A 12,501-nucleotide genomic window follows, 5' to 3' on the forward strand; every position below is an offset into this window, starting at 1 on the left:
CAGGCCTTGACTCACTGAGTTTGAGGAAGTAGAAATATGGGGGAAGAGAATGACAGAATCACAGAATCTTCTTGGTTGGAAGGGACCTTTGAGATCATTGAGTCCAACCACAAAAAAAAAACAAAAAACCAGACAAACAAACAAAAAAACAACAAAAAACCCCAAACACCAAAAACAAAACAAAAACCACACAAAACAAACACCCACAACCTCACCCCACACCCACCCACAAACAGACACAACCCAACAGTCTCGGGCACTAGAGCATGCCCTGAAGTGCCATGTCTACATGTTCCTTAAATCCCTCCAGGGATGGCGACTCCACCACCTCCCTGGGCAGGCTGTTCCAGTGCCTGACCACTCTCTCAGGAAAGTAATTCTTCCTGATATCTAATCTAAACCTCCCCTGCCCCAACTTCAGACCATTTCCTCTGGTCCTGTCATTATTCCCTTGGGAGAAGAGGCCAACAGCCACCTCTCTACACCCTCCTTTCAGGGAGTTGTAGAAGGCAATGAGGTCCCCCCTCAGCCTCCTCTTCTCCAAACTAAACATGCCCAGTTCCCTCAGCCTCTCCTCATAGGACTTGTTCTCTAGGAGAGAGAGGGAATGATTCTTTTGCTGGAGTGCAGTGTAAGAGCTCTAGGGAAATACATGAAAGAACTGCTGCTGCAGGTAGGGAAATGTTGGTTATGTTCCTTCACAAAGAAAATGCTTTTACAACTATTTGATATTTAGCATAGGAAGGATGCGAAAGTAAGGCCTGCTGGTTTAAACAAATAATCAGGACTCAATTATTCTTGATTTCTAATGGTGAAGCAGACTCAAGAATAACGTTAATTTTGATTACGAGGTGATGTTCATCAACTTCAGATACATGCACTATTCATAAAGAAAACAGGGTGGGAAAAAAATGAGTGTTGTTCTCTAGTATTCTTATTCTTTAATTTTTTCTTGTCCTAGATTATAAAGTCTAGTTATTTTATGTGAAGGATTGATTGCATTAAATTTAGTATTATGAAATGGAGATGTTTCAATTTCTCTCATCCACAGATTTCATTAAGTGGTCTCTCTTTATGCTACGCTCTAGCAACAATTTTTAAATTCCTGTGGATTAGATGAAGTGAACTGTCATCCTGCTTTCTGCGTTCTTAACGCTTCAGCTGCAGCTACTCTGACTTCATGTGGCTGCAGTCACCAAAAACCCTATGATGCAGAGCAATTGATTATGACCAAAAAGGTGTCTGAATTTGTTGCTTATCATCTTACCAGGATTTAGCTTTTTCCCTGTGAAGCCTGCTCTCTCCCAGGCTCTGAAAACAGCAGGAGGCTCCTGCTTGGCTGTGTCTTGGAGGGACGAGGAACATTCCCGCTCTCCCCAGTAGCCCTGCTGGCCCAGGCGACTCCTGCTCACCACTTCCTTCTTTTTAATAGCAAAATAAACCCAAGATATTTAACAGAATTCCTGGTATGCCAGGAGTAGGGTCTTAGTTACCTCTTTTTTTTCTTTTTGGTTTTTTTTTGATGGCTCTTGCCTGTGGCATCACATCCTTCAGTGCTCGTGGGAGGAAGAGTAGGTTTAGTAGAGCCCATCCTGTTTCTCCACATGTAGTTAGAGATGGTCAGAAATTCTACATCGCTGACCTTCAAAGGGTTTTGTCTGAAACAAAACAAACTTTTCCCATGTTTGCCAAACCTCCAGCTCAAAGGGAGTTGCAGGTATTCCTGCTGTCATCACAGAAACGGGCCAGAGCATCATTTTCCCTGAACAGCCACAACACCCTTAATTTCCTCTTTACTAGAAATCCCTATTTTTGTTGGGTTTATTCCATGGTGGGCCAAATAAAATAATAATAAAAAGAAATCTTTCTAGCAAACTAGAAAGCCGTGTAGTCAGCACAAAGGACAGGCTGGTATTGCCCTGTTAGACAGGCCTGTGTTTACAGAGTAACGTATGTAAAACTCCAGAAGTTTGTTATATTTCTAAGAGGAGAGCTAAATTACACGGGCGAACGTCCAGCAACACAAATTTCATCACCGTCGTGTCATAATGTGATTATAATTTCACCCTTCCTCTCGGGGCCTTATGTGTGCCAATTCCTTAAGTGGCCACTCAAGAGACATTTCATGGAAGTCCTTCCTAATTAACGAGGAAATGCTGAGAGCCGTGACTTTCCTGTCTGTGCTTATTGTGTTGATTAGATGTGGGCACACGCTCATGTTTGTGTTCGTTACTTCAAAGCCGTGATCCTGAATGTGCTGGCTCCTTCGCAGGCTGTGGCAAGGGTGGGAAGCGTACGGTCTGGTGCCTGGTTATAGCTCAATATTCCATTTATTATGGACTGTGGACTCACTGTCTTTGCGCGGTGAGGCGAGGGCGGTATTTCTCCAATGCTATAGTTCTTACAGGGCTTACCAGATGTATCTGAAACTCCTCGGTGAAGAAAATGTTCATCCCATTGGTCTGATGCATAGGACATTGCGCTTCTGTACGCAGCTGTGGAAACCTCATCCAATTCCCACGCAAGTCAAAGAGATTTAATCTAATTTGGAGTCAGATTCCATAGACACGAAGGTCTCGTGTAGCAGAAGCTGAATGTTTCCACAGGCTGCGGCCTCGCAGTAGTCCATGTCTCCCTGGGCGTTGGGAGTATCCATCATGTCTTCACTCTTAGGCCTTTTCCTGCTGACGTAGAGGTAGAGAATCATGATAAAGGCACAACCATTGACATCACAAGCTATATGAATTCACACACTGAAATCTGTCTCCCATTTGTTTCCAGTCTCTAAAAGGGTCTTCAGGAGAGGTGGGAAGGGACTCTTTATCAGGGAGGGGAGCCATAGGATGAAGGGTATTGGTTTTAAACTGAAAGAGGGGTGATTTAGATTAGATATTAGGAAGAAATTCTTTGCTGTGAGGGTGATGAGACACTGGAACAGGTTGCCCAGAGAAGCTGTGGCTGCCCCATCCCTGGAGGGGTTCAAGGCCAGGCTGGATGGGGCTTTGAGCAACCTGGTCTGGTGGGAGGTGTCCTTGCCCAGGGCAGGGGGTTGGGGCTGGGTGATCTTTAAGGTCCCTTCCAACCCAAACCATTCTATGATTCTATTGGCCTTCCTTTGTTTTCTCCAACCCCACCACATGCAGAAATAGTTGATAGTCCATTAACAGTTAGGGTAATTGTCTCCTTCCTTCTAGCCCCACTTCACGTCACACCAGCAAAGCCTTTGACCCTGTACAGAGGGGTTAATAATCTTATAGTAAGGGATTATTACAAGTTGGAGTCACCCATAGAAAGGGAATCTTGTGGTGAAAGCTTTGCGTGGATGCAACAGCAGCTTGGCTCGCCCGCTCGGTGCCAGTAAGAGGCACAGTGTCAGTAGAAAAATGAAGTTTTCCAGCATTCAGAAGGAATATCTTAATGTTTAGATTTTGAAAGATTGCCTGAGTCCCTAGTGGTTTTTTTGTTTGTTTCTAGATTTTGTAAGAACAATCTATAGGAAACCGATGAACCGAAGTGTTGATGGAGACATGTCTGTTCCCACAGCCCTCCCCAGGGCATGGGCTGTGACCTCTGCTGCCGGAGTACGGACTTCCCAGCTGCTCTGGGCCACCTATTCAAAATGCCAAGAGTCTCCTTTATAATTTGCCCCATGTTGGCATCATTGCGATGTGATGAAAGATTGTTGGAAGGAAAAACAAAACCCAGTGTGTGGAGGCCATGAGGCAAGGATTGCAGAACGTTGTCTTGGGAGTGCAGCTGGTAAAAAGTTGTAAAACTGGCTTTTCCTGTAGAAGGGATCCATTGTTGGGTCCTTGCATTAAATCTCTCTCAAAAAATGGACTAGTAGTATAAAACAGAGAGGGATCCAAGTAACTAATCTGAGATATCTGTAGAATCATAGAATCATTCAGGTTGGAAAAGACCCTTGGGATCATCGAGTCCAACCATCAACCCTACTCTACAAAGTTCTCCCCTATACCATATCCCCCAACACCACATCTAAACGACTCTTAAACAAATCCAGGGATGGTGACTCAACACCCTCCCTGGGCAGCCTGTTCCAGTGTCTGACCACTCTTTCTGTGAAGAATTGTTTCCTAATGTCCAGTCTGACATCCACATGGACTCTGAAACAGGCTGAAAATGCTGTTACAAGGACCACAAAATATGATTTGTTCCAACACAGTGTTTCTGACTCTGGATCAGTGTCACGTAAAGTGTGAGGGGGTGCAGACTCGGAGAGGAAACTGGGTCCAGGAGAGAGATACAGCAGTGAATTGGAATCTGAGCTTGGATTTGGTGGCAGGGATCTGGTTTGTGTCCATAATTGCCAGCAGCACGCTGTAGGATCAGAAAGCCCCTTTTGAATAATTCTGTGCGGTTGACAATTCCCTTTTGTAAAAAATGGTGGTGATTTCAGGACAGTTTCTGTAATAAAAAGCACGGGATCACTGAGATACATTCACAGAGTATGAATTTGTTTTCGTCTTTTGAGAATTATAGAGGAAAATTCTGGAATAAACAAAATGAAAGAGTTTTTGTTGTTGTTGTTGTTGGTTTTTTTTTTCATTTTTATTCTAAGCCACAGGCAGGAGAAGGCAGTGGAAGTTTTTCATTCACAGGCAGAGAAATAAAGTGGTGGCCCAGTCCATACTGAGAGGCACAGCGTGGATGCAAGGACAGTGCACGTGGCATTTCTGCTCCCTTTTCAGGGTTTACAAACAAAGCAACTCTGAATTTTTAAACCTCCTATTTAAATCTAAACTATTCATATCTACAGTGACTTTTTACTGATACCCTGATAATTTCTATAACAGGACAGTCTACATAAAGAAGTATTTGCTTGTTGCAAAGGAGTTGTGTACATCGAAGCAGCAGGCAAGCAGCAGATGCAGCACGGAGGGAGATACAAATAGGACATACGTGTGTGGTAGATACAGACACAAATACAGATGATTGATCCCCGTTGTTATTACGTGACCTATTTCCTTTTGCCAACAGTCATAAATAGGAATGATACGATGCTATACCTTGCCGATGAATCTCAGCCTTGCACACACACTCTCACAGCTGCTGTTTAGGGATTCGGAGAATATAAACAGAGCAGGAGTGAATCACGGAGCCCCACGGGCCGGATAAATCCAAGGGTGCTCTTCATACAGGGATGTGCACATACAGGTTGGATTTTGAGGATGTCTTCCCAGTGGGAGTGCAGAGCTCACTTAGGAGATGCTATAGATTCCGCTCCAGGCTATTGGTGAGCCATCAATGTCTCAAAATATTAAAAACAAACAAACAATGACAGAAAAACCCCAAAATATTCTTCTGCAGCTATATAAACTGTACTTTTAAAATACTTATTTTAAGTAGTCTGGCTTTTTTCATGCTCGAGAAATTACTTAATACAGTGAGCTACCTACTTAATTTGAAGTTTTAAAAGTAATAGTAGATGTATGGATTTTATACATATAAATGTAAATGAGAAATGTTTTGCAGAAAGTATTGATGAGAGAAGAGCTCTGTCCTTTTTTAGACTGTAAGAGTAATATATCATGTCCTACAAGTAGAATTACATTCTGAGTAAATGCAATCACTTCTGTTTTGTGGTATCTGGAGGCGTCTGTGGCTGATCAGTCCTATTCTGCATATTAAGTACTATGGGGCCAAGTGTCAGAGTGACCGAGCGCCGTATTTCCTATTGATTTTGGCCAGAGTTGCATGGACAGATCGTTAGAGCTCTGTGATTCACCGGCAATTCTGAAAAATAAGAAACTCTCCAACTGGAAACCACAGTGTTATTGGTTTTTTGGTTTTTTTTCTAGTGAATAAATAGACTGGGGCAACCAAAACATTTTGTCAAACATCTTTAATAAAAGTAAAGGAAGGTTGGATTCAAAGGACTGGCGTTTAAAGGACCGTGTGGGATCAATTGATAAAAGCTGGGAGGAGATGCTGCTCAGATATATCTTAGGACTCCTGAGAGATAAGAGCCTGAATTAAGTCCCTCCTCTAAGTAAGTTAAAGGATGGGCTTAAGCCCAGGTTTTGGAGACAGTGAAGGAACGTGGGAAGCAGTGAGCCAGGTAATGTGGAATACGTAGCTCTCTGAGTGCTTTGGGGAATTTAACCTAAAATATTTCTTCTTGGAAGTGCTAAATCCATTTTTAATATTTTCTCATATTTTTTTAAAATTTTGTTTTAACCAAAACTATTGCCGTAGCTGCCTTTTTAAATAATTTTGAGATTGTTCTCCCAAACTTGTTCCAAAACATAACGAAATGCTTTACCCAGATCTAGTCTGACACCTCTCCAGCGCAATTCTTCCTCCCCCCCCAGTAAGAGCTGTGGAGGCCCAGAACTGGAAGAGTTTGGTCTCTCTTGCTTTCTAGAGCAGGATGCCCATATGAATTATATCAGTGAAATCACTCCTGGGTTGTGCAATCCACTAAGAAGACTAATTAAAGTCTTTTATAACTACAGTCTATACGTGCTGGCAAACTTGAATAAATTTACATACATGAAAAAGAGCAAATTTGGATAATTGAACAGTGCAAAGCTTTGTGCTGAGAGCATACAATGGTATCTCTTTCACCAGATGTGTGTGACTAAGCAGCCTCTTATTACTGGTGGCAGAATGCTAATTCCAGAAAAGGACATGAAAAAGCGTGGCCTTTAGATTTAGATGGAGGGAAACAGTTATTTACCCAGTGCAAGAAATTGCAAAGTGACAAATTCCATGGCCAGTGGAGATTGGACAATAAAATCTGCTTTGCCTGGATGCATTCTTCATAAATGGAGGATGCTGTGGTAGGTTATATGGTTTATTAGGAAAGAGACTAATGGAAAAGTACAATTTCTAACACACGTGTGTGTATGAGAGTCCTCACTATGTGTGTGGTTATTTTGTTGTCCATGTTTATTCATGTGAACTCTTAACAAAGCAGGGAAATGCCAGCTTTTTGCTTTTATCAGCAGATACCTAAGAATAGACTTGCTGGACCTTGCGTTCCATCAGCGTCAGGAGCTTTAAGTTAGAAGACACAAGAGAGACGGGGAGGGAGCATATGGTTTTTCCAAATTTTATGCTTTGTTTAGAAAAAAATTTCTAACCTGCGCTTAGAATATTTCAGTCATTTTCCCCGTGAGAAACTCTTGAATTACAAGCAGTGAATAAACAGGGAGAAGATTTTTAGATTTATTAAGCAAAATGCAAAATTCAGGGGCAGCTAAGTTTTAGGAGTGCTGCTAAAATGTAAACTCATTGCGTGCCAGGTTCTTCATCTTCGCTCAGATGGACATGGGTGGTTTTTGGCCACAAGAAACCAAATTTGCGTTCTCCTTCTAAGCCAAGTGGGTGCTCGTGGTGTTGGCTCATAGTAGGCTTTTACTGGAGTGTTACAATAATGATTGTAACCTGGGGGGCATCAGGAAGAGTGTGACCAGCAGGTGGAGGGAGGTCATCCTCCCCCTCTGCTCTGCCCTGGGGAGGCCCCATCTGGCCCCATCTGGAGCACTGTGTCCAGTTCTGGGCTCCCCGGTTCAAGAAGGACAGGGAACTGCTGGAGAGGGTACAGCAGAGGGCTACAAAGATGATGAGGGGCCTGGAGCATCTCTCTGATGAGGAAAGGTTGAGGGACTTGGGTCTTTTTAGTCTGGAGAAGAGAAGGCTGAGGGGGGATCTGATCAACGCCTATAAATACTCAAAGGGTGGGTGTCAGGAAGATGGGGCCAGTCTTTTTTCAGTGGTGCCCAGGGATAGGACAAGAGGGAACGGGCACAAACTTGAACATGGGAAGTTCCATCTCAACATGAGGAGGAACTTCTTTCCTGTGAGGGTGGCAGAGCCCTGGAAGAGGCTGCCCAGAGAGGTGGTGGAGTCTCCGTCTCTGGAGACATTCCAAACCCACCTGGACACGTTCCTGTGGGACCTGCTCTGGGTGACCCTGCTCTGGCAGGGGGTTGGACTGGATGATCTCCAGAGGTCCCTTCCAACCCCGTAGCATTCTGTGATTCTGTGATGATGAGCAGTGAAATATCTTGATCTGATACACTTCATGAAACATTTTTGACTCAGAGCTCGAGAAGGGGGGGAAACTGCCCTTTACATTCAGGAAGAAACACTAATAACTTAAAGTCCAGCTCGGCCTGGTGTTGGGGCTGCTCCCTTTGCGTGGCAATGAGTTCCTTCTCTTGTCTGTTGTGACACGTAGGTGAAAAACAGGCGGTGGAGCCCGACGATGCCGAGCTGGTGAGCCTCAGCAAAAGGCTGGTGGAGAACGCCGTGCTGAAGGCCGTGCAGCAGTATTTAGAAGAAACGCAAACCAAAACCAGACAGGCTGATGGGAGCCCCGTAAAAAGCGAAGCAGCGGCGAGCGGCACTAAGAAGGAGAGCGACAACGATAACAGCAAGTGAGGCCGGGGGCAAACATCCCACCGAGAATAACCACAAAAAGGTGTCCCGGCCGCCCCGCTGAAGTTTGCTAAGTGGTGACGGGTGACGGGTGCTCTGCTTTGCCAGTCTCTTATCAAAAGTGTGTTCTGCATCCAAGGACACTGGGTTTAATAAGTGCTTGCACCGCTGGAGATTTGTTGAACGCTGGGAGGGACGGACGGTGGAAAAAAAAAAGGACAAGAATGGTGAAGCAGGCGGCTCCGGTCTTCACTGGCTCTTGAGGCCAAGAGTCCCTTCCTTGCTTTTGAGGAGAAACTTTGTGTTTGCCTTTGGGATTGTCAGGAATGGCCCTGGAAGAGGCCTGGCCGTAAGGGGAAGCGATGCCCGCGGGGCCGCTCGCTCCGGGGCAGAGCACGTGCTGTTTCCTGGTCAACAGCCGTCAGCCCCGAGCTAAAAATTCCCGCGGCAGATACTATTACCCAGTATGTAACCGGGCAGGAGCGGCTCTGAAACGCGACTCCGTGCTCTCCTTTACTTTGTTTTGGTAGCATTTGTTGATGTAAATTATATTTTTTTGACAAAGTACCTTTTTGTAATAAAATCGATACGGGCAAAAGGCTGAGCAGTTAACACTGTCCAAACCAGATAACGATCTCTTTATCTCCGTAATTAATGACCCTAACGACGCTAGTTGTTATAAAATGTATTATATTGTTCTTTTCCTTTAGGAAAGAGCCGTGAAGCAGAGTTAGTAAAGGAAGCTTTGCACAGAGAAACGCGAGCCCTGTTATCCAGGCTGGATGGGATAAAGGAGCTGTTATCCAGTCCCGAAATCCGCAGGAAAATAAGCAAAGAACTGTTTGAAGACGGGCCCAACCCGAGCAGTAAATGGATAAGTTGTGTTGACTCTGGATCTCCAAATGCATGATTGGGAATTGTCACCGTGTAGAACCTCATCGGGTTGTTTAAAGACAAAAAAAGAAAAGTTCTTCAAGAAATTTTCCTTTCTGTTTCTTTTTTTACTGGAAATATGACTGGGTGTAAATGGCTCCTGAGGAATCGGGCTGAAATACTCGCACAGCGGGATTTTATTTGATAACGATGAAGTGCAGCCACTCCTCAGCGCTGATTTGAAACAGGCTTCGATGGGCAGGTATATGGAAAGGGGAAAAATACTAGTTTCAAACAAATCGGAGCAAACACTGTGCCCTTCCTTTATCATTGCAAAGAATTCAGATTTTTTCTGCATAGATCCCTTCCCTAACAATGATATACAAATTGTAAAAAAAAATGAATGCTTTTAAATACTTTAAATTGTATATTTGAAAAAAAAAAAAAAAACCAACCCCAACTCTTTTAATTATCTGCCTTTTGGGTATGTTTTGGGTTTGCACTGTCTGGTTTTTATTTGTTTTTTTAAACAGCACTTGAATACTTGTATAGATGCCGACGTGTTGTTTCTGCTGATGTTTACACTAATGCAAGAATGTTTTAAATTGAAATTCAGGCTCCGCTGATCTCAATGGCAGACTCTCATTGGCTTTACTGGAGCCGGGATGCCACAATTAAGATTTCTGGTGAAAATAATCATATTCCTTGGGATGATATTTGCCTTTTTACTTTTGTAGAACAGTGCTTTTGTCTCTGTTTTTTTGATGTTTCCTCCATCTCCACCTTCTGCTGCCTGAGCGGGGGGGAGGTCAGTTTGCTCTCGTGGATCCCTCTGCATGCCCGCGGGATTCCCAGCGGCGTTGGATGTACAGCAATGCAGGAGCAGGTCCAAGATTTGCATTTTTTTTTTTTATAAAAATAATTTAAAATTGCCTCTGGTCATAAAAGCTATGTAAAATATGTTGTGATTGGTATCAGAACTGTGCTGTCAGAACAGCTGTGTGCATATTCTCCATTGGTCTCAAGAACCGGTCAATCTCATGTGTCAGAGCTTGGTTTTTTTTCTCATTTGCTCTATAGCGGTATATTCGGAAATGTCTCCTACGTGCCATGCCCACAATAAAGTATTTTTTTCCTTTGCACCCTGTGTAAGTTTTCACCCCTCTCCAAATGGACTTTAACAGGCTTGAGAGAAACGGCGCTTGTGTGAATCACACCATGAAGTGGACTATGGGGGTTGTGCCAAGATACTGATTCTGGGAAGAAATTCATGCAGATAAGCTAGTCCCAAGTCCTTATTGCTTTAAATGGCAATACTTTGGAACTCGAGGGATTCATTTGTATTCTGGGCAGCATGGGTTTAGAAGGAATCATAGAATTGTCTGGGTTGGAAGGGACCTTTAAGATTATCTAGTCCAACCATCAACCTAACTCTGATAAAAACCACCGCTAACCCATGTCACTAAGCACCATGTCAACCCGTCTTTTAAATCCTTCCAGGGATGGTGCCTCCACCACTGCCCTGGGCAGCCCATTCCAAGGCTTCATAACCCTTTCAGTGGAGAAATTTTTCCTAATATCCAATCTGAACCTCCCCTGGTGCAACTTGAGGCCGTTTCCTCTTGTCCCATCACCTGTTGCTTGGGAGCAGAGACCGACCCCCCCTGGCTACACCCTCCTTTCAGGGAGTTGTAGAGAGCGAGAAGGTCTCCCCTCAGCCTCCTTTTCTCCAGGCTGAACACCCCCAGCTCCCTCAGCCTCTCCTCACAAGACTTGTGCTCCAGACCCCTCACCAGCTCCGTTGCCCTTCTTTGGACCCGCTCCAGCCCCTCAATGTCTTTCACTCTTCAACATCATAAATTGAGTTTGAGCTTAATGAGTACTCTCAAATTTGCTGTATAATAATAATAATAATTAAAAATATCTTAATCTGCTATCATCCCTGGATTAAATCAAAACCCCAGACTTTCACAAGTGGGTCTATACATCCCCACAGTGACGCTCTGAGCCCAGCTTGTTCCTTTATTCCACAGGCTGAGAAGTCTCTGTGTCCTATCAAACATTCCTGAGCACTAGTTCATTCAGAGGTGGCTATTCCTGTGGAATCAAGCGGTTTAAATCCAACTTGCAGATGACAACACAAAACCAGACTACAATCTAACCAGTTAGATATGAAAACAGGAAAACAATTTATCGTCTTCTATCTAAATCTCGGGTTGTCACCTCCCTTTCCTCCATACAAGTCATTACCGTGATTAAGTGCCTTTTATATCATTCAGCTTCTAACAGTCATTGTCTTCAAGTTTCAAGTAAATCTGTAGAAATCAATCACTAAATTTATGTCCAGGCACTTTGACAGGTGACCTGGTTGTATTAGAGACTCTGTTCATTGATGGTTCCTATGGATGGCATCACGAATAGCAGCTCTGGAAAGCAAAGCGTTCTTTGGGATCAGAATCTGGGGGCCAGAGGGTACCCCAGAGCCTCTAAAAAGACACTCCATACCTGTGTTTAAGCAACTAAAACCTATCTTTGGTTTTCAGATGTTTTGACCCGCGAAAGTCAAGGGGGCTTTTGTTTCTAAACCATTTGCTTTCTTGTAAAATGCCAACCGTAACCTTTATTTCTGGTTTTCACAAGGCACCACTATTAATTTACTCAAAATGGAAAACAAAATAGGGTAAAAAAAAATTCCTGCATCTGGAGTCATTCTGTTACGACAACTCTTCTTCTTGCTTTCTCTATTTTTTCTGTTGTTTCCCTCCCCCCACTGCTAGTGAAGCCAAATGAAAGAATAAATCTCTTCTCTGGAGCTGTGAGATGAGCACCGAAGGTGCAGATACACAGAGACTGAACCTGTTATAGGCAGGTGGGAAGCTCTGAGCTTCACCAGAACAAATACGTTGCCTTCCTCACACTCATAAATCATTTCCCGACAACAATTCTGGTTTTTAATTAGGCGCTCCTTTGGGGGAACGTCTTGAGGTGGTGATGGACGGGTTATTCTGGGAAAGCCTCGGCGTTGCAAAGCAGATGGTGCGAGTTTGTCCGTGTTTTGTTTTCAGTCCTACCTTCTCGCTTGCTCATACTTGAGAGTGTTGCTGCGCTGCTGATTGTGGAGATGCCCACAACAAAGTAGTAGCCCAGCTTCCAGGACTGGGCTGGCTGGAAGCTGCTGAGAAGCTGTTTCTGATGCCTACGCTTGGTCGAGGCGTGGAG

The 12,501-nt window shown here is 44.0% G+C and overlaps 1 protein-coding gene across 1 annotated transcript in view; it reads left to right on the top strand.

The window, feature by feature from the left end:
- Positions 1 to 9,710, top strand: part of AKAP7 (A-kinase anchoring protein 7) — an 84,310-nt gene extending 74,600 nt beyond the window's left edge. Inside the window, exons 8-9 of the mRNA XM_074166984.1 lie at positions 8,210 to 8,873; positions 9,120 to 9,710. Of these exons, the coding sequence (XP_074023085.1) occupies positions 8,210 to 8,412 (203 nt within the window). The 3' untranslated portion in view covers positions 8,413 to 8,873; positions 9,120 to 9,710. The remainder of the gene's footprint in view (positions 1 to 8,209; positions 8,874 to 9,119) is intronic.
- Positions 9,711 to 12,501: the final 2,791 nt, after the last annotated feature.

Source organism: Numenius arquata, chromosome 2 (assembly GCF_964106895.1).
Source record: "Numenius arquata chromosome 2, bNumArq3.hap1.1, whole genome shotgun sequence".
NCBI classification, from domain to species: domain Eukaryota; kingdom Metazoa; phylum Chordata; class Aves; order Charadriiformes; family Scolopacidae; genus Numenius; species Numenius arquata.